This window comes from Hetaerina americana, unplaced genomic scaffold (assembly GCF_022747635.1).
Source record: "Hetaerina americana unplaced genomic scaffold, ioHetAmer1.1.p SCAF_8, whole genome shotgun sequence".
In the NCBI taxonomy this organism is placed as follows: Eukaryota; Metazoa; Arthropoda; class Insecta; order Odonata; family Calopterygidae; genus Hetaerina; species Hetaerina americana.
Window position 1 is genome coordinate 28,858,140 of NW_027287427.1, and position 23,034 is coordinate 28,881,173.

The window sequence follows — 23,034 nt, forward strand, 5'->3', positions numbered from 1 at the left end:
GATCTCATCATTTTTTGTTTACAAGGTATTAGTTCTTCCCTTTTAAATGAATTCTTCTGCATTCTTTGACCAACTTCGCCAAATTTACCTTAGCTTAATAACCTCATTTTCTATTTTATCCAATGTGATGTAAGAAACACAAAAATATTTTTAAAATAGCTTAAAATATTATTTCATATTACGAAAATATATATAATTTAAATGTTTTCAATTATTCTACTAAAAATAAAGAAAAATAAGTTCAATAAAATTCTCTGTTGCATGAATGTTAAAATTTATTGATGAATGAAATTATACCAATTATTCCAAAATGTTTCATCGTTTTTCGCAAAGTAATTGAAAATGACAACCAACATGAGGTTCGTCAGAGATAGCTTGTATAGCAGTTTCTAAGTCTCTTTGCATAAAGGGTTTTATCCCTGTAATTGGTCATTGATCAAGGTTAACTCTTACTTTGAAGCAGTATTTCATTCTCTTTTCTTCTTCACAGATGAAGGTGTATAAGCACAAACTCCTCGCCCGCTTTGGTCTGATGCACATGATTGGAACCAACTTGTGTGTGTGGCTGAATGTCTTGGTCCAAGAGACTAAGCACGAAATTCTTACGTTCTTCAACCCTGAGAATAATACCCTTGGTCTACATTCCCACGGCTCCCGGCAGCATGCTCTAGGTAACAATTTTTTTATTATGTCAATTCCAAAAATATTTATTCATAAACATTTCATTTTCTGAAGATTGTTAATACTCAGAACAGCTTACTGGTATTTATTATCATAATTTACGCGTGCTTATGCTGTTATGGAATCAAGAATCGCTGTTTTTACGAGTTTTTTCTTCGGAAATTGTGCTTTCCCAAGATCGTTTTATTTTCTGTGGGTGTTCGATATTTAAAGAGACGGGTAAAGCAGAACCAGCTGTCCATATAAAACAACTAAAGAATATACAGGAGGCGCCCTGTAGGGGCTTCATCAATAGTCTTTTATAGCTCTAAATGTTGAATTGGTAACATTGAGGGAAATTCAGAGCATTTAGCACATTTTTCGAAAATTAATGTAACCAGGATGTTCTATTATTAAAGTGACTCTTTCTACAGTACCTCATGGAGTTATATAATTTATCAACTAAGCTTGTTTAATAGTTGTAACAGTTTAATCGAATCGGAAGAATATCCAATTTGAGTAAAATGCCAGATTTATCAGTACAAATGTTGTCCTTATAATGCATTACTTTCGCGATAACTATTTAAGATGATCATGTGTTATTTAACTCGTAGTGATGGTTACCGCATTCAGTATTTTAATCATATTTTCTCTCTTTATTTTCTCAATCTTGCATCTCACAACTACACATTATTCTTCCAGTTTTTATTTTTATTGGATCAGATTTCAAAGGAACCCATAGTGTTTCTGTCCATGTAAAAGACCTTTGTTTTTTGTCATTCCACCGGAAAACCCTTCACGTATTTCGGTTATTGAATAAGTATCTGTTTCACTCCCCTTATTAATCTTATCGATATTATTTTAAACTTTTTTATCTTTTATAACTTAAATTGGGTTTATTAATGCATTCTAAAGATAGCGACCTTCACAGTTTTTGTAAAAATATGTATTTTGAGAGCCACTTTGCACGTCCCGACTACTCCGTCAAAGTTACCTTCCCTTGAATATCTGCTAACAGTGGTCATTGAATGTGGGAAGCGGGGACATGTTGTCCTAACGTATAGGTGAGAGTAAATAATTGCACGTAGAAAATACAGGCGAGAAATTATTTTCTACGATGTGGTTTTGAAAAAAGGAAGCTTTGACTAAAGATTTAGAAATTTCACTGCCAGTATGATGATTTATTCTCTTAACCAGGAAGAGAAAATAAATTCATGCCAAATATTAGATAAACATAATTGATCTATCATATCTTTCTATTTTATGGCAAGATTATTCGAGTGCTTTCTTTTCATCTTTAACTATTGTTAATTTTTTTTCTTTTTTTACCTTTCCGTTTTTTAAATTTTAAACTGGGTGAATGTAGCGGATAGAGACTATTTTTCGATTGTTAGCGGACATTTTGTTAAAAATCGCATCTCTTTTCTCTTGAAGTTTTTTTTAACGCATCATTCTGTCATTAAAGTATGCAAACGCTGTCTTTATTTGGCCTATTTCTTTGACGTCTGCTCTTGGAAAATTAATTAAAAAAAGTGTTATCAACTAATAGCAACAAATAAAACATACCTCGCCACAGGGAAATGAGTGAATTATCAAATGATAGTAAGTATAGGACGAAAGTAATAGAACAATTTTCAGCTTGAGTCATTGGAATTATTGACATTCTTAGGTACTACCCGTTGAAGTTGCTTATCTGTCAAAGATACAATTAGGATGTCGTATTTGTTATTCCCTATCCCAAGCATAAAAAATCACATATGGTCAACTGGTGCCTTAAGTATAGTTTGATGTATTGATGGACATCTACAATTAAATAAGCAGCATCTTAATTTTCTTGTAATTTATGGTTTTGACCGCTGTTTGCTGGCTTTATAGTTTCGGAAATTTCACAGTCAGTTCTTAGTGACTATAAAAATATTTTTAATATGACATAAAAAGTTCCTGTTAACTTGTGATCAGCATAATCACTCGAATGAAAAATGATGAAATTTCCCTTTTTTCCTCATAAAAATTGGGATGCATATTTCTGTATAAGAATGTTATGGATAATATTTGCTAGCAGTTAATCGCTAAAATTTACCTAGACCTTTGCTAGCTGGTATTTAAAATTCTAAATGATATGCATTGAAATTCCTTAATTTAATAAAAAATATAAAGTTTCAGTATGTATTTTAATGAAGAAAATGTCAACCCCTGCTCATATTCCATTTGTATTTCGAGATTTTTTAAAATTTATCCTTGGAAGTTAATCATCATAATCTAATGAGTGTTTTATAAAATGTAAGAACTATAGGATTCAACGGTGGATATAAATTATTCTATTGGCTGAAGGAGTTTGTTTTGAATATTGCTAATGTCAAGCTGTAATGCTATTTACAGACACAGAGTTTTAAACTGTGTTTTAAGTTAAAGTTGTGTACTTCTTATCAATCAGAATAACAAATTATAAATTATTTCTGGTCTTACTTTGGCAGTATTTTAAATGAAATTCTTCCTGCATCGTAATCCTCTGGGGGAACATCATAACTGTTAACCTTAAAACACATCAAAATTTGTTCTATGACACCTACTCCTGCGTTTCTCATGCACTTCCGCTTCTTTCTTCCAAAGCTGTTAAGTTCTCTTCCGGAGTCACCGCTTCCACCGCCTCACTCTCAGCCGTCACGGGTGGGGCGACTCAGGCCCTGCACCACGAGCACATACCCGTCTCGCACCAGGTGCACCATCGCGTCGAGAGGGGCCTCAAGGGACCGCACCACATCTACGAGTGTCGGCGCACCAACATCATGGGGTCACTCGTTCAGGACGCCTCCCCGTTCCTGTTCCCCTGCACCATCGAGTACAGCCTCATCTGCGCCGCCATCCTCTACGTTATGTGGAAGAACATCAGCAGGGTGGAGATGACCCGGTGCGGAAGCAGCCGAATCGGAAAGGGGGTGGACTGCCACGCAGGCGGCTCCCCTGGCGTCCCCGGCGGCTCGATGGTCTCGTCGAGGGGCAAGGTACACATAACTCCCAAGCGCTCGCCCCATCACTACTCCGTGGACTGCGCCAGGGCCCACAAGGGGCTCTTCGTGGGCATCCTGGTCCTGGTGCTGACCATCATCTCCCTCATCCTCTTCTTCGTCCTCATCGGACGCCCCGAGCTCGTCGGGCTGGCCGTGTTTGAGGTGAACATGTGCGAGCTGACGCTCTACGCCCTGTCCACACTGGCGACCCTGGCGGGGATGATAAGGGTCAGGGAGCTGAGGTACGACGGCGGGCGGAACCTCGAGCTCGACTCTATTCTCCTGATCGTGTCGCAGACGGGGATGTTCACGTACAGCACGTTCACCGTGATTGGCGGTCACTTCACCCTCGAGCGGAACACGGCCCTGGTGCTCGCCACCGCCCTGGCCTCGCTCGTCCAGACGACGGTGCAGACCATATTCGTGCTGGACGCGTCGCGGAGGAGCTGCGCCACGGCCTCCCAGATCAGGCGGAAGCCGGGCAGGGAGGTGGTGACGTTCTTGCTCGTCGCGAACCTCGCCATGTGGGCTGTGAACACTCTCGAGAAGAGTAGGGCCGAGTCCCACCCGGTACAGTTGCACTTTTACGGGCTGTGGGCATGGACAATAATCACGCACGTCAGCATGCCCCTCGCGATCTTCTACAGATTCCACTCGACGGTTTGCCTATGTGAAATATGGAAGCGGGCGTACAAGATGAAGCCCGTTTACATGTAGCTTTAGTCAGCGAATGACAGCCGGCTCGTCCGGGTCAGTAGAAGCTAAACCTTCCAAGTTCCTTGGCGAATCAGGCGAATAGAATTCCGCGTGGTGTTTTTTTTTTGAAAAATTAAAGACTATGGCAGAGTCATCGCCCAGCATCGCCCCAATATTGATGACTTAAAAAAAAGAAAAACTCATGCCTTTCTGAAACAAAGGTGTTCATGCACATAAAGTTCCATAATCCAAATTGAGATTTGCTCTTAGATTTGTATAACCTCACAATGACTACCCTATGCCGATTGCCTCCCGCGGAAGACAGTTTTTATAGATGTACGAGAACGTAAACCGCGCATTAAGTACCTCTTGAGAATGGAAAGCATGCAGGAATGAATTTGCCGAGTTCAATAATTAACCCACCTTCAAAGAGAAGTTAAATTCTCCGTGTGATAAGCACGTTGTCTCCATGCGCCCTCAAAGAGTACAAAATTCCATGCGTAGAGCGTCACAAGATGCTAAGTTTTCGTTGATAGAGTTTCGCTAATGCGCGCGCTGACAATAAATTCTTGTCTTATGCTCCCGCTGCAAACTAGTCAACACAAAACATTTTCAGCTAAATTTCTCTTCCTGGCTATTTTGAAAACTTTCTACATGTAACAGACTATAACTAAAAACTTTTTATACTGATGGAATACAGGAGTAATTCGATGTAACTTAGGCTGTAAGAGGTAATGAAATTTTCAAATTCGTCGAGGCTTTGTCGAAATTGATACTATGAAATCATTTTTCCGGTACTATTCGAGGTTTCTATCTAATGAATACATTTTTGAAAATGCGCTTTTCTTATAAATGCTCGTTAATTGCCTAGTGAACTGTATTAGCTTGTGTCACAATAAAATGTTTGATAACTAAATCTTGTAACCAGAATAAATTTGAATCATAATTTGTAAGGCCATCAAAAAAAGGCCGTTTGATTATTTTCGTGGCTTTTATTACCGCAAAATTCTCAAAGAAATCGGTAATATTTTCGCATATCAGGGCAGAGAAAATGAAGTTTTTCCAAGACTAGTTTTTAAGCATATATGCAAATGACGGCGACGGTGGCAATCTTATACATAAATAAATTAGACAGACAACAATATGTGCAACACACAAATATTGATGGGAACAGTTTTTTATAACGCTAGTTTGTATTGTTGGTTTACCAACGCTCATTTTTGAAGGCAGTTTTTGAAAAGTTTACGCAGTTCTTGGAGGTCTTTTATAGTTCTGCATCTTTGTTTTCATTCGATGCAAGAGTAATATTTACGGTTATAAGAATTTAATTTATTAGAAACAAGTGGATTCACATTTTAAAATTTTTTATCTCGACTCTGCAAGCCTATTAACGCCAAAGAACGTCTTTTGAGGAGTTGATTGCGCCTATATTACCAAGATTATCAGATGAGTTTTGACGGGAACTGGCTTTTGAGTTTTATTAAGATACATCGAATTTGGAAAAAAAAATATTTTCCTTAATAAATATTAGGTGAGTGATTATTTTGAAACGTAATTTTCATTTATTATCCCAATCATCCTCAACTGAGGTAATTCATTCATTTGAGGGCAGTGGTTGAGCTTTTTTTCATAAATTAAATTCGTTTATTGTATTATATGTACAAAGTCACGAGTTTTTTCCGAAGTGCGTCAACTCCCTGTATAATTTGGCTCACTTTTAGTGATGAGAAGACGAGTTGTCTGTATTTAGGAAATATTCTTTATACTGTTTCATATTATGTACAGGCGTTGCATTTTGCTCAACGTTTGGTCTGATACGTACATTTGTGGTACTTTCACGGAATATTTCATAGTTTACAAGTGACACTAACCGGAGCCAGTGTGAACTGAACTGTGGAACTGATGATGGCTCCATTTTGTGTTCGATGTCCTAAATTCCGATGTATAGATAGACCAGAACTATGTAACTTCAATGTCAACATAATAAATAATGGAATTCATCCTCAGAATGTAATTAAACAGTGTCTTTTCTCTTTAAATGACAATCAAGGTTTTTTCAAGATTGTATAGCTTTCTTTGAGGTAGTAAATAATAAGAATCTTTCAACAAAATTAAGTAGTGTCCATAATAGAGGATTTTAGTGAATGATGCTACAATCCCCCTTTTCTCTCAATTCTATTTCATTTTCATGCTATTTTTAATATTTTATCCATTTAAGCAATGATTACCTAACAATGTGTACCTATATTATGTGTATGTACCCATTGTAATTTTGCTCTGCTTTTGAGTTGAGCTTGGTAGGAAAAGAAACTTGGATACAAAAAAAGCAATTTGGTAATATGACATACCTATACGTACAAAAATGATAATGGTAACTTTTCTTGTGTGTTAAGTTACATGTTATCGCCTCGATATGAATGTACTACCTTCTTTTTCTCCTTACTTTGTCTTTTTCAGTACAATTAGGATTCTGTGAGAAGAACACCAATTGCTGCTTCGCATGTTAGGGGAAAATACTTGAATTAATTTCATTGAATATTCGATGAATTCAAAATTTAAATCAAGGTTTTCTACCATTTTGGATTCAGGAATGACCTCAAGGAAAATTATTCAAGTAATACACGTAAGTAATTATATAATGAATCAAAATTAACGCTTATAATGTTCTTGAGACAAAATAATTATGATAATCGATGAACTTGTGATGCATTAACATCATTTCGAGCACATACTTTGTCTAAAATATGACAATAAGGGCGAAAAAACGTGGTTTTCTTGCATAAAGAACTTAATTGTTGGTAGAACTAAATCTAGTGCATAATGCTCACATATGTTAAACTGAGGTTGGCCCATGAGTATGGAAGTCATATCGGAAAGGTTGTGGGAATCATAGGGGCATACGGAAAACCCAAATATAAGCGAGGGTCCTTCAGAATCAAAGGAACCAAGGGCCACCACATGTTGGTCAGGAAAAGTACAACCGTTTGTCAGATTTCCTTCATCAGCCTGTGAACAGATCTTTTCATTAAAAATGAAAATGCGGGAATCTTAGGGAATTTAACATAATAACTTGTCTGAGCCGCCAAATTAAGTAGTAATTTCTTTTGACTGCTGGAATATATTCAAAGGAAAAGCCAGCGTTTATTATGAAATCTTAGGAAAAATTATTTAATAATTATAATGAGTTAGTATCGAACGTTTTCCAAGTTATAATAATCTATTTCAAGGTATATTTTCATTCAAACGAATTCGAGAAATTCATAATAATATCCTTTTGATTCATATGTATGTTTTCTTAATTTTCCAAATAATCTATGAATATCATGAGGAAAAATATTAAGAATTAAACAAAAAAGAGCCATAGGTTTCAGGGGTTAGCAAAGATGATTTTCTCATAGCTGAACAATTAGTATCTGAGTACTTTGATTTTGTTTTTTTATTCTATTGCAAAATATGTCATTATTTTGTAACATTGAACCGTCAACATTACAGTAAGATTCTCTCTCATAATTGATCTCAATCTAGGTCACTGAAGTTACTGCACAGTCAGACTGCAAATAGAGAACATATATCATTTGCATGCAAGAGCCCTAGAATCCCTTGGCAAAAATGAAGCCCCCTAAACATCTACAGTCGCCACAACCTCATATGGTTGATCTCAATCCACCGAACTGACAGACTCGAACAGATTCCATTTTCTTCGGGCGAGACAATGAACGCAATTACGCCTCGAATTTCAGAGACCCAATCCAAAGACAAGGAACGAAACGAGAGGAGAGAGACTGCGAGTGGTAGACGCTCTGAAAGAGGAAGTGGGAATCCTCGCCAATCCACGCGGGGGCATCATCCCTCGCCCTCCCACGAGGTAAGTTCAATCTCCTTGGCTCTCCGCATCGCGATCCGGAACGTCGTGAGCTGAGGGAAGGCGCCGTTCGGTCCTCAACGACGACGTGAAAAGCGCCGTGATTTCGTCCGTCGAAGAGAGTCTACGTCAAGTGAGTGCATTGTGCTCCCTCAGTCTCCCCGGACGGCATTGCCCGAGTCATCATCCACCGCCTTTAAACAGGGTTCCCCCCCCCCCGTATCCGCCTCCCGAGGCTCAACTCTTCAGTCTCATCCGCCCCGGATGTAATATGGGCGAGGATTGAGGCTTGGGGGACGGGTAACGGCGGCCTGAGGGGGTGGGGGGTTGGGACAGGAGGGTTCAAGTGGTAAGCCGTGAGGGTGCGGGCTGGTGGGAGGGGTCGAAATGATGGCCTTCCATTACGGAATGGCTTCCGAGTCCGGCTCACAGGTCTTTCATTCCTCTTTGGTTTCGTTTTTTTTCGTTGTGTGATCGGGTGTGTGCGAGAGTTCTGCCCTCGCGAGTCGCAGGGCCGTTAACGTGAGGGGGAGAAAGTGTATCCGTGATGCGTGCGTGCATAGCTGGTGTGATTTTCTTTTTTTACGTTCCTTTTCCTTCTTTCTTCGTGTCTTTACGTTCTCATGAGAACTGGCGTTCGATACAGAAAGCATTCTGGGACGCCCGAATGGTCGTAATCCAAGGAAGTTCTATTTGAATAATCTTTGAAACACTTCTAGTGAATGTATTCAGATATCTGTTGGTATATCTAATGCTATATCTTCTCTATATCTTTGCTATGAATGAAAAATAATTTTTGTTGCTGGATAAATAAACTTAGTATTTTTGTAAATAAAAGACTTAATTGTACCACTACCTGTGCGACGCAAAGGCGACATTATCAGGTATGCTGTAGACTATCTATGGTGTACTGTAGAATGTGTGCCGGTAGTAGCACAATGACATTTTTATGTAAAAAAAACCAAGTTTATACATTCAGTGATCATGAATTTTCGTGACCAGTGATCACAAATTAAAGCCTCAAACCATCGAATTAATAATGTTTGTCTTTGGGTCAGAGACTAATGGTTATAAAATATGTACTCGTACTAAGTGCGAGTTCTATCTTTGCTTCATGCATCTAAAATGAAGGTATCATTAAGTTCGAGCCATTGGTCACCAGCTATTCTATTCGACTGGGGATGTCATCAAGGAAATAGAAAAAAAATATTTGATATAATTTAATCGGGCAAGTGGCAGTTATCTTTCAGTTTTCACCAATAAAAAGGCCTCCTCTTAAAAATTTTATCAGGGGCTTTTCTCAGAAACGAATATTTGGTCATTGATGCGAACGAGAGAGAGAGAGAGCGTTTCTGTGCGTGACGAATTGATAGAATATATATCGAATCGTCACGATTCATTGGATATAAATTTCCATAAATAGACAAACACCTAACGTATCCGTTAACAGTTATCTCAGACCCAGGAGTAATGAGTTTCCCACGAGTGTAAATCCATCTCGAGTAACCGTGGAGATTAGGTCCAAGTTAATCGTTGCGTGGTTATGGATTTACCATCGACGCGCGCCACTCGGCGTGAAGGACGGTGAGGAACGGAGATGATGATTGCAGGGGGGAATGGAAGACCTTGGACAAAGGGGTTACGGGAGAGAGGCGTGGCAGCGGCTCGCCGAACGATTGCGTCACATTACGCAAGGAACGAAAAGAATATTTACATTGAAGTCATTTTTCCCACATGGCTCAGCCAAAGAATGCGTCGAGATTTTATTGCTGGTGTTATACAAGTAGGTAAAGGCAGATTCTGGATATTATTCGATACATTATTATTTCTCATAATTTCAAAACATTCTACGCTCCGTTGCGCTCAAATACCCATTCTCATTGACCCTTTTCTCTAAGATCACCAACAATTTTTTTTCAGTTACATCGATCAATATTCTAAATTCATAGTATATTATATTCTACATTTATAATATATATCTTCTTGCGTATTCTTTGAAATCGCTCGACAAACATCTCTCTTTCTCAACTCATATATACTCGTAGAACTCTCCTTCTTCGTATGTTCTCTCCTGAACCAGTTCAAAGTTTTAGGATTAACTTAGAAAAGCCTGCCAAGACATCGTGTTTACGGTGAATCCGTTTATTTCTTCATATACACTTGAATCAATGTATCCTGTAACTCCTGGCAGTAATTTGTCCGTGACCTTCCGTCGTAGGTCATGACAGTTTTGTTTCTTTTAGGCAATCGGGATTTAATCACATCTCATTATATTTGTATTCTATTATTTTTATCGTGTTTTGCATATAGTTAACATTTTTGTTCGGTTCCATCGTAAATATCTCTCATAAACTGATAACATTAAATCTAGGCTTAATTATTGATGAGTAATTTCCTTATCTTTAGGCTAACGCTCACTTCTTCTAATTATTATTAAATCTGCTAATAGTTTTCTTGTTAGTGCCTATCTACGTAAGCGGAGTAATCAGGAGAGTCTTAGAAAATAATTATTTCAAATTCGAAATTCTTTCAGTTGAGCCGTCACTGGAAAGATAATTGACTTCCATTACTTTGTGTTCACTCCATATTTTGTAGAAATAGCAACTCAAATTGCTGTAGATTGGTTGTATTCACGCTGTCCGAAAATGCAATCTTTACCGATAAACAAAGATAGTTGAGCTAATAACAAGGTCGAAATAAGAGATACAAATGAAAATTTAGTTAAACCGGTGTCATTGTTCTAACAATAAAGACGGGTGTTTAAACGTACATATTAACAGAATACGTATAACATCACTTAAAACATTATCGGAACGGAATAGGAATGTGGGTTTGAGTACGAAGTGCTACAAAATTCTGCCAGCCTCCAAATTGAAACGATCCTCAGTAGCCACCTCGTACATTCGATTACAACTTTTTTAATGCTTATTAATTTTTATTTTTCTTGTTTTCTTTTCTTTGGGTAGTGCTTAGATTTGGATGTATATTTTTTTCTTTCGACTATAACTTATTTTCACAAATGAGTTTTCTCATTCATGAATTTCAATATTTTTCTTGCCTCTCATGTTTTTAATGCATGAATCAATTGTTGCTAGTGATATCTCACTTGGAAGCCAAAAAATATTGATTTTTTAGAATAAATATAAAAATATTTTTATCTTAATTTTTTTTATGGTTTACGCGATCACAGATGTGAATCACTTGGCCGTAATTTGATTTCATTTCATTGATCTCGGTTACTAAGCTTTTGATCTCGGATTACTATTAATATTTAATAAGGGCGCAACGTTGATGTGAGAAAAAAGTATTACATCTCTTTTGAGTTACACGTTATTTATCATTAATTACTCTCTACGTATGGTTTACATATTTGCTACGCAATTAGATCTTCAACTTTTATGAACCCATTCTAGATATCCACCGGAGTTAAAATCAACAATATTAGAATGCGTAAGGGAAAGTTAAAAACTCCTGGCCACACAACATAAGTCGGTGTCATTGAGAGAGTGTTTTGATCTACTTCCAAAAAAAGTAACCATTCTCACGCTTTCCGTTTTAGTATAATAAGGAAGCGGAAAAAAGATAAATGTAAGTTTTCATTTAGAGCGAATTGTATTTCTTAGAATGACATTTTTCACGGCGATCCAGAGTAAAAAAACTTTACATTTCCCTAAACGAAATGGAATCCAGTAATTTGGTGCTATGCACCCAATTTTTTTTAACATTGAAAATTCAGAGGAAAACTCAAAATGAAAATAATGATCTGTGACGAAAGGAAATATCGATGGATTGGTGGTAGAACCGATTGATTGAATAGATATGTGAATTAAAGTACGGAATCGGTAAAATGACGGTGGCAAAAAATAATGACAATGACACTCACGGGACGAAAAAATAGCAACAAACCAGAATTTCGAAATTTTAATTTGAAAGAAGTCAGATGCAAGTGGCGACCTCATTAAAGCCGTCACCGAGAGACTTGCGTTGTCTTTTTTTCGTGAGAGAAAGATGGAAATGCAACGCTGATTCTCACCGTAGTAGGGGCGTGGGTTTAGGGTGAGAAGGGGGGAGGGGGATGGTAGAGAAGGCATGTAGTTGGTACAGGAGTGAAGCGATCGCGTGTCACCCCGTCGGACAGCGGCTCAGGGGGTGAAACCCCCCCTCTTTTTTTTCTTCCCCATTTCCCACTCGTCCCCCTCCCTCCCAATGGGGTCTAAAACGTGCGCCTATCGCCGTCTCCCTTGAACGGTGAAGCCACGAACCCACTCGGCGCACGCACACAAATTCGAAAAAAAACCCGACTCCGAAAACCGGAACGAAGTCGAAACCCTTCTCTTCCCTTCGCTCATTGGCTGAGTACACAAGGTAACGTGTACATAATCTCCATGCTCAGACATTCACCCAACCTTTGGCACTCCCCCACCCATCTCACCCCACTCCACATCGGATAAGACGAGAGAAGGAAAGATACACGTGAGTTAATGCCTCGTTTTCGTTTATATTTTTTCCTTTTTCGTATACGCACAAGCATATACAGGTCTATGTATTTTTCTTTTTTTTTCATTTTCGTGGAGGAGGGTTGATCTGGCGGCAAAGGCTTCTTCCAAAGCGCATCCCATTCCGACCCTCCCACCACCCCTTCCCCCGCGTCTTCCTCTCGTCTGATTCCTCCCCTCCACCCCCCCGGAAAATGGAGTAAAGCGTGCTCTTCTGTCGCGGTGAGGTTGGGGGAGGAGGGGGGCGGGGTGGTTGGGAGGATTCGGTGGGTTTGAAAAGGGGGTGTGCCTGCCTGCGCTTACGCCGTTGTTGCCGAAGTGCACCGCGGGAGGAGGGGGGCACGGGGGACTCCGCTCGCTCCGGGTGTGGTGCGGCAACCCCGCATCCCTCTGGACCACGATGGCACGGCGGGCGGGGCGGAGAGGGGGAGAAAAGTGAGGGGAAGTGGGAAGGGGGGTTTTTAGGGGGTTGGCGGGGCCTCCTTTTCCCGCGAAAGGGAAGCGTTTTCGGATGGAAGGGGTTGGTTTCGGGGGAGGAGAGGAGAGGGTTGGTTGGCGTGTGCGGGGAGGAAGGATATCGACCTGCGGGAGGAGTTGGGTGGATGAGGGCGCGGGGAGAGGAGAGGGGGTGTGTGTGTGTGTGGATGCTTTGGTCACGTGATTAGGCGGCAGGTTGCTGGGGAAAGAGAGGACAGGCGGGGAAGTGGGGAGAGGTAGGGGATAAATGGAGGGGGTTGATGGAACCCTTACGCCACGTGTGTATGCCACCGCCGCCCACTCCCTGGGGAGGGTGGGAGGCGTAGTATATGTACACGCATTTTTTTATCAAACGGGAGATGGATAGGGGGTGAGTGCGCGAATAGAATGCTATCGCTTAGGAATCGGTGTCAGCTGGTTACACAGGAATCCCATCATGAAATCTATCCACGTCCGGATCGTAAATTGTTTTTGTTTACGTTGTCAAAGTTCGCCGTGCGAGCGGTGCCCAAGACCAGTTTCACACATGTAAAGGCAAATCCTTTGCGAATATACTGATCGATTTCCACCCAACTGTGTCAAAATATTTTTCCAGACTTTTAGCCATGCCTCATCTGGTAATTTGAGAACTCAAATTTCAATCGATTTACTAAGATGCATGTATACTGTCGTCTGATTTTTTTAAATGGGAGAGCTACCACAATGAACGCTTGATTCTGTGTAATGGTTTTTCACTCGTATTAGATTATGCCAGTAAATTTGCAGCCAACTTTCATTCCTCAAAAAAAATTTAGAAAAATCACTTTCAGGAGTGATATTAAGGTCGAGATATATTAACTAGTAGATTCCAAGAGGTCACCACTTATTTTATATCTTATCCTTAAAGTATCATTCCTGTAAGAACACATTCGATTAGATAAGAACTAACCAACAAATTTTCAAATTAAATTGCACGGACTTATAAAGGCAGGCAAGTATTTTGCTCATAATTTGCAAAGAAATTAATGTCAAATCTAAAGTTAAATTTGGGTTCTTAAAAAATAGAAATGTCATAATCTTGCCAGTGCAAAGGGTCTCAGGGAATTTTCTTTTTAGGCAATCATTTATATTCTCTGGGATTCTTAATACGGGTTAATTTACAAGACTGAACCCATGAAAATTTATGATACTTCTGAGATTAACTCATTTATATTTTCACAAATTCCCTACAAAATGCTCAACATTTCATTGAATTTAATATTCATGATTTTTTTACGATTTTTTAATCCAATACATGCCAACCCATTCATGAAAAATGCAACATTAATTTCTAATAGTGAAAATTCCGTAGACCTTCGAGGTGAGACGTTTAATAAACTTTCTCACTACAAACTAATTGACGCTACAAGATACTTCAACTTCAATGAGGTAAAAAGGCACAAAAGAGGCCGCGATGGTTGAAAAATATTTTGCGCCGAACGGAATGAGGCCCTTAATACTGACGGAAGTTACAATTAAAAGCAAGATAAGTGAATTTAAAAACCTATTATTCCTTAATTCGGGCCTAATTTTCTTGGGGAATCCGATTGCAAACACGGATTTCAATACGGAGAATAATAAGACAATTAATTACAGTGTTAAACATGAGAAAAGTCATGAGAAAAAACTCAACAAACGATACGCAAAAGGAGTCGTCGCGGGGAGCGGGAATGCGATCAAAGGAGGAAGTGGCGATAAAAATTAAAGTGAAAAGGTGTAATAAGTTGGTGAGGTGTGCGCAGATAGGGGTTATGGAGCAGGGATAGGAAAGAGTAGGGGAAGGTAAAAAAAGGTGGCGGAGGCCCGAGTTAGGGTTTCAGGGGGTGTTGAGCAGGGAGGGTTGCGCCGCTGTCTCCTCTCCGTCGACCACCCTCCCACCCCCTACTCCCCTCCCGTGCCCACCCCGCCGCTCTACCCTATCCCCCCCCCCCCGGGAGTCCATCAATTCTCCTCCGAGACCCCTCACTCTCAACACTCCCGCGATCCGCAGTGCACGGCGCGCGCCCTCACTCTCTCCCTCTCCCTTGCCCCCTCTTTCAGTGGCGGTCGGGACCTTAGGACGGAGGGCGGCACTTTCGAAGAGTCGGACGTCTCGCGAGAGGGCCAGGGCGCGCCCTCAACACAACAGGTGAAACGTCGCCGGGGCGGATATTCGCGCGCGCCCGGACGTCCGTGTGTGTTTGTGTGTGAGTGTGAGGCGTATCTCTCGTAGTGGAGGGAGGGGGTGGTTGACGACCGGTGGCGTGAGAGAGAGAGAGACGGAGGACATCAACGAAAACTCAACCAACCACCCTTCACTCCTCTCTTTCTAACACACACTCTCCAACGCAACCCTGATCTACTCGTTGTTTACGCCGTGAGTATATGAAAACACCTGGCAACCCCCATTTCCCCTCTCCATTCCCCCCCGAGCCGACCCGTCGTGTTTTTTCTCTCCTCCCCCGCTTTGGTTTGTTTGGGAGTCCTCACGTGTCCTTGTTGTTTGACCGTCGGTTTAACCCCGTCACCCTGACACACGTCCGTCGGTCTTTTGTATCCTTTGTGTGCTCGTATGTTCATATGCTTTGTGTCTGAGTCTGTGGTGTTAGGATGTGATAAGAGAAATAACTGTCGACAACTGCCTCCCGTTCTCTCTGCCTCAAGAATGTGTATATACGAAAAATTCGCATCGATCTGGATTCCTTTGCTCGTGCCGCATATTCCTTTGGACGAGAGGAATCCCAGAGAACGTCTTTTCATTCATGTGCCGTGGTTGTTTTCTCGACGATCGGAGTTAAATATTCTGACTTAGGCGATTCGCATTTCTTCACTATTTTTATTCTATATATTCTACGCCTGAAACTTTCATTTTTTATGACAGTTATCTTCGCATTACAGGGTCGATGATTGGCAGCTCACACAATAGAAACTCACTTCGAGTTCAGAAAGAATATTCTTTCAGTGACAACAGTGACGGGACCATGGAAAATATAAACTTTAACGTTCATCCCGCGTGTTTAAAGGTCGCGAACAGGGTTCTTGAACCCAAAAGAAATGACCGCCTCGGTGTACATAATTTTCATGTGCGGTAGCATTTCTTCATGTTTTTTTTTAAACCTCATCTCCCCTTTGCGTGTTCCTTATCTATTTCCACACATTTCGAGAGAAAAATCGTTAACGTTTGAAGAACACGCAGTCTTATTTTCGGTCAGTTTCCAGCTGTCTTCGTCCCCCTTCCCGTCTTTTCCCCCGAAAACAATTCATTCGCCCATCGTTCGCCGAATATTAAAGGCGAATACGCCACGTGTCGGAATCGTTTCCCTTGTGATCTTGATAAGACAACTTACGAAAATGTTTTCATTTATTTTTTAACCCCTCTTTCTCCTTACCGCGACGTTTCCGAGCACTCCACCTGCATAGCAATTTGCGGAAGTCCCCTTCTCATCACGTTCTGCACGGGTAGCGATATTTCAGCGTCATCCTCGGGGTGTGCGACGCCTTGTTACCAGGTGGTTGGCCCGACCCAGCCCAACTCTCCTCCTCCCACTCCATTTGTGTCAGCCGCGAAATTCAAAGGTGAGATTCCGCTGGTCATTGTCCTCATTAAAGTCATTGATGTGGGATTTTGTGCAGTTGCATAAGAAATGCAGTTATGTTTGCGTATTACATCTGTGTTTTCATTTTCATATTTTCCCCCGCCAGTCGCCTAAGATAAGATATGATTATGGTTTCGTGACGTGACGCGTATGAACATGAATTAATCAGTGAACAGTTAACCTAAGTTAGTGATTGATCAACAAAGCAACAGAGGTTAAGTGATGGTTTGTAAAAGCGCAGGAATAAATCTCTACAAAAGAAAATGTTACGCGAACGCATAATACTTGAAAATAAAATTCGATAATGTTGGCATAGGATCTGGTTCTCTGAAATATAGTCGAGGAAATATGATTCTCCTTTACTAGCGGTCAAATTTGATCAGTGTTAAATGAAATTAGCGATTTTTTGGCAGTATGCTTTCATTAAGAAACACCTCACAGATAGTTATATACGGTGTTTTAATTGCTTTTTGATTGATGGTTGAACCTATAATAATAGGTATTTTCTACTTGGTTTGGTCTGAATTTAATCGTCTAAAGAGTAATATTTTCAATTAAAGGATTTGCTGAATTTATTTACCTTTACGGTAACCTTTGTCAAATATAATGTATATTTTCAACATTTCTTTATTTGTATACGTGTATTCTACAGCCAATAGGAAGTGTATAAAGGTTGGTTAAAATTGTTTGCGTTGAAAAATTAAATTCCATTGACCAATTTTCGCTCCAAGTATTAATACTAGTCTTAAAGATATCTTTTGGCTTAGCTTAGGCAGCGATGGATATGTTTTCTCTTCTAGGTTTCACACAACCTAAATATAAAAAAATGGATTAGGGTTCAACCATCTATTATATACGTGTATTCAAGCTCCTGGAATAATGCACATATTCATATCAACTCATAAAAGATACCACATCAACTTTCACTTTGGTCAATAGCTCTTTTTTTTTAATTCAATTATTTTGATTACTCGAAGGATTTTAACTATGAAACATTATACTCGCACCGTAAAAGTAAATGTTGTCACCAAAGCATTCATTTTCAAAGTATGAAAACCGTGCTACTAAAAAGTACATTTGGCATATAACGTTAATCCTATGCTTTCGTAATAACCATTGGTTGTCCTCTAAAGGCCATTTCTAAGGAGATAGCACATTCGATGCCCATAAAAATTTTAAAATCGAGAAATATATGTTTCATTCCAGCAGAGGTGATTTTTAGGACTCTAATTAAACGAGATTCTTTGGAACACCAGATGGTGTAACACGTAAGGAACTGCCCCTTCCCTTACCCTGAATATCGATTTGATCACTCTGTATTGCTAAGTTGGTGGTGGGCCTTACTCTCAACCAACTATAACGTGCGGCATTCAACCTGCGGGTTGAATACTGCAGATGGGTTATACCCTCTTTCGTTTAAAGAAAATACGCATGCATTGAATTAATGTTTTAAGTATTATTATTTTTCTTTTGTGTGAGATTTACCGTTTGGCAATCACCCCCGGAGTAATGAAGCAAATATATCAGTATGTAATTTCGTTTTGGAATTGAGGTCCTGCAGCTATAGTCTACTCAACGTAATTAAAATATTGTAGTGGTAGAAAGTTTATCGGTTCATGATAGCTTCTCATTTCGAACCACTAGTTAAGGACTAAATTATATTAAACCACTAGTTGAACCACTTTTTACGTTCAATGGTTAATTATTGCATAGTTAATGAAGTGATTTTTTTCAATTAAGGTAAGAAAATAAATTCAAAAGAAATATTCAAGTTCTGGGTGGTATAGAAGAGAAATAAACAATGGCCCAGCCATCTTCATTAGAATATGAGGGATAACTCAAGTTACTCTTCCTCATGCTCTGGAGAAGGTGGCTAGGACCATCGGTCTGTTGCCCTAAGTGTTTTTATATGATATTCGTGTACCAATATTTATTTGCGTGTGCCATCTCTTTCGATAAATATATGTATATATATATATATATATATATATATATATATATATATATATATATATATATATATATATATATACACACACACACACACATAAAACTTGGACAGCTACAAACGATATAAGAACACATAAAAATAACACTCACACGTTATTTATTAATAATTTCCACTGAATTTAGCCGTCTTCCTCAGAAGAAACGGTATGTGTGTGTTGTGTGTATATAAATATAATCCCCACGTTTCCCAGCTACTTTTACTACTCAAACGGCCGTCTGAGCGAAGTTCCTCGGAAGCTTCCACACCCAGTCGTCAAACATAGAGTGGAGCTATGAACTTGAAAGTTATCACTTGGATAGATCTTTGAACAAAATTGAACGGGAGAAAGTGTGTTTTGAGAGAGTATTTTCATCCGCAATTAATCAAAATTTAGCTCCACGAGAAAATCATCACATTCAGTGATTCAGAGATTTAATATTTTGCTTGATTGAAATTATTGCGTTTGAGCTACGATTTTGAGAGGAACTAAAATGCAGGAAAATGCTGTTACATATCATGCTTGAACAATTGAATAAATCGTTTTCAATGGTGAATGGAAATATATTTTCAGCTTTAGAGCTTAGAGTAACTACGGCCAGGCATTCCTTTTTTTATTACCCATTACTAAAGTTATTTTTTGTAAAAGAATATGATGAAATTTGATACTGCATAGAATACAAGTTTAATTAATTAATTCAGTATTTATCTATTTATAAAGGTATTTTACAATGTTCATATTGTTTTTTGAAAAACCAATACATAGTCTCTCTCGATGTTTATCTCTTTTTTGTTACCATTTTTGAGGATCAGTCTGGGTTCTAGTACAAAATGAGAGTGTGTGGAAAAGGAATACTATGACCAAGAGTATATACTAGCGTAAATTTATAGCTGATAATCATTAGTAATTGTTCTCTGAATCGCTTAATGGCAAATGCGTAAAGGGCATAACTATTGATGATTCACTGCTAGGGTTTTGAGTAATTTATTGACACTACTGAGAAGCTTCCAGAAAAAATGAGACCCAACCCTTAGGATCTTCCGCCTATTACCTATTACCATTCCTTTATTGGTAAATTCAGAAAGGTCCTTAAAGTTAACAAATGAATCGAGATAGAGATTTCAAGGATGGTAATTTATTGAGCCTCCAGGATTTAGAATCAGTCTACTTATAAGGTTATCTAATTGCTCAGTCTGACTAAACAAGTCCACATTTACTCCGGTGAAGCTTTTTTTGCCATAAAAGGGGGTGAAACAGAGAAGAATGGAAGGTTTTAGTATACCTATTTTAGGATTAAATACGGATACGGATGGATTATTAAAAATAAATTAATTGTGTATGCTACCTGGCTGTTTAGATAAATTAATATATTAATAATCACTTCAATATCAGTGAAAATATGTTTTTCAAAGTTTGAACCCACAATCCCGGGATCCGAGGAAATCCCATGATTCAACTAAAATCCTGTTAATTAATGCCATATAAAATCCTTGTATCGAAATTCCTGGCCCTCGAATCCTGTGATTCATTTTTAAGTTTTAATAATATTTGCTCGGTGACAAATTTCCCCGTATGGTCAATCGAAATTTTGTCTTCTTGCTTTGATGCTTGACGGCTACTTGATCTCTAATATTCTTAGTAAAACGCCTTAGGAATAATTATTTTCTCTGTTATTTTTATCATAAGTTTGATATCTTTTCCTGAACACGAAATTCATTTGAATCTTTCAGTGGAAAAAAAATTACATCTTTTAATCAACCGGGGCAATTATTTTATAATTAAACTTCGTGATAATTTATTTCAAGAAATTATAATAGGAAGCAATGTTCTGAAGCTGGAGGCGCGGTGCTACTCAATTGAAAGTTTTTTTAATGGAATATTAACAGTCTGCTGATTAGATCTACATTACTTTACCTGTATTCCTTCAGGTTAAGGCCCTGATCTTTTTAGCATGCGAGAGTAAAAATCCACCCACTGAAAAACCGATGTCGTAATCTATTTGCCAAAAATTGGGGAAAATTTCAGGAAAGAACGAAAGCTTATTCAGTAGAATGAATTAGATGTGTGAAGTAAACTTTGAGATGAATATGTATTCGTCCAAATACACCATTGGCAACTTGTCGATGGCATTTTTCATGAATGACGTTTAAATTCACCCATGAGAAAGTGCAGCGAGATAATATTGATAAGCATTGAGCTTGGACCACTTTGTGGATACGGCACGAGCGAAGAAACCCAGGATTTATGTTTATTTGAGTGTCGTTCGCTGAACAGACTTGCATTCGAGATCTTAGGTTCTGAATCTTTACATTGACAGGACATTCACGTTTACTTTTTATCATCCGTCGTGACCGATCCCAATATTGGCTTAACGCATCTCGCCACTAAAATCTTTTATTGGCTAAACCATTCATTTCCACGCATACCTTTGAGGTATCATTATTTGTTTCATGTAAAACATCTGGATTATTTTTATATACCCTTTCTCATGCACTTTGCCATTCCCCTCGAAATGTTTTCGAATGAATTATATCTTCTTTTATATGAAACTATCATAAGAATTATTTCGTCTTCATTTTTCGTGAAATACTTTCGTTTGTTATTCAATCCGTCGATTTGATCATCATTACCATGTATCACACTACGTTTTATATTCATCCAATCTTCTCCTTTCCGTAACTGTTATCATTCACGCTTTACTACAATAGCAGTCTATGCTCCAGACTGGTTTCTATTAAAACTCCAGACATTTGCTTCCTTATTTGAAATTCGTGGTGCCGAAAGCCGTTGGTAAAACGCAACAAATTTGTTATAAATCTAAAATTAGTGATAACCTGTTTAATTATTATTTCACACTAATCCTCTAAGGTAATTAATGAGTTAATCAGTCTGCTACATTGAAAATTTACTACATTGAAAACTGAAATAACAAATGTCAAAATAATTTTTTTCCTCAAGTGTTGACTAGAATAGAAATTTTGTTACTGATTTTTAAAACTCTTTTAAGGAGCAATTTGGAAAAATAAAGAGATAATAAATAGTTCTCAAGGGATATAATTAAACCGGGCTATTCAATCACTCATTTCATTTCTATGTTTCTGTTTCCCTTTGCTAAACTAGGATTAAAAGCGTATGTATGCAGTCAACTCAGATGTTACGGTAAATTGCTGAAATATATACAGCTTTCCTTTGAAAAGTATAATCAGCTGCTCTATATTATAAGTTCCACCCTAGGTCCTCAGTATCGAGCCTACAATTCCTCCCAGCTTCAGCGGTGATCATCAGGTATCAGGCCTTCCATTTTGTTCACTCCGCCAAACATTAAAAATCTCCTCAGAGATCATCCTTGTCCTCGTGATCCGCGATGCAACGGAATAAATGAAGCACCGCGCTAGCCTCCTTAGTGCCAGCCACCGTCTCTCGGCGCGGCAGCACCACACGCTAATCTCGATTAGAAGAGCCCGAGAGCATTTCCTCCGCGACGCGCCGCGTCTCTATCTTTCTCTCTCCGTCGCCAGTCGCCCCGCGAGAACCGGTCCAGGTGGTAATGTAATACACCGCCGCGGCACGCCCCACCGAACCCGTCACCTTCCACCTCTCCTTCAATCAACCCGTCCTCCCGACTGTCTAGTGCCCCTTCCACCCTCCGCCACTCACCCACTTCTGTCTTCCTCTCACACACAACCGTACCCACTCCCCCACCCACTCCGGCATTCTCATATGCATCTGCTCTTGAAACTGCACCCATTCACCTCAAACCCCTCCAATTGAGCCAGCCACTCATCGTCTCGTGGCTCTGAGGGATCCTCTCCCATCCCTCCACCGAAGCCCACCCAACGCGGACCGTTTTCCTTGTTTCTTCAACCTCCTCACGTCTTCCCACCCAGTTCCGCTATCTTTTCTTGTCCCCGGGATCGTCGTTTACAACCCCTTTCTCCCCACTCTCATCCCCGACTCCTCTTCACCTCCGCCGCAGAGCGCCCCAAGTAGTCGGAACGCGTGCTAAGTCAAGTCTCGCATTCGCCGCCTTGGATCCCGCTGAGCCGTCCCTTTTATTCCCGGCGGCTCGTAGTAGAGCTTTCGCCGCTCCCCTTTCAGGGGATGGAGATTGATTGCCGCGAGTCCGGCAGTTCGCAGTCATATTTACATTAGAATGACAAGTGCGGCGCAGATCTGTTATCTCCGCCACACGCAGGCTTTATGGCGCTGGCTCTGCTGGTGATAAATAATTTCGAACTCCGACTCTACTTGTTG

The 23,034-nt window shown here is 39.5% G+C and overlaps 2 protein-coding genes across 8 annotated transcripts in view; both read left to right on the top strand.

The window, feature by feature from the left end:
* Positions 1–6,373, top strand: part of LOC139697528 (proton channel OtopLc-like) — a 161,774-nt gene extending 155,401 nt beyond the window's left edge. For all 3 annotated transcript variants that reach the window (XM_071596256.1, XM_071596257.1, XM_071596258.1), the window contains 2 exons: positions 491–671; positions 3,271–6,373. In XM_071596256.1, coding sequence (XP_071452357.1) covers positions 491–671; positions 3,271–4,385 — 1,296 coding nt within the window. In that variant the 3' untranslated portion in view covers positions 4,386–6,373. The remainder of the gene's footprint in view (positions 1–490; positions 672–3,270) is intronic.
* Positions 6,374–15,222: 8,849 nt separating this feature from the next.
* Positions 15,223–23,034, top strand: part of LOC139698065 (proton channel OtopLc-like) — a 234,397-nt gene continuing 226,585 nt past the window's right edge. For 2 of the 5 annotated variants that reach the window (XM_071596939.1, XM_071596942.1), the window contains exon 1: positions 15,224–15,573. The gene's annotated coding sequence lies outside the window, so the exon portion shown is untranslated. Of the gene's footprint in view, positions 15,574–23,034 lie in introns of all 5 variants that reach the window. The other 3 variants (XM_071596947.1, XM_071596943.1, XM_071596941.1) reach the window with 2 other exon arrangements.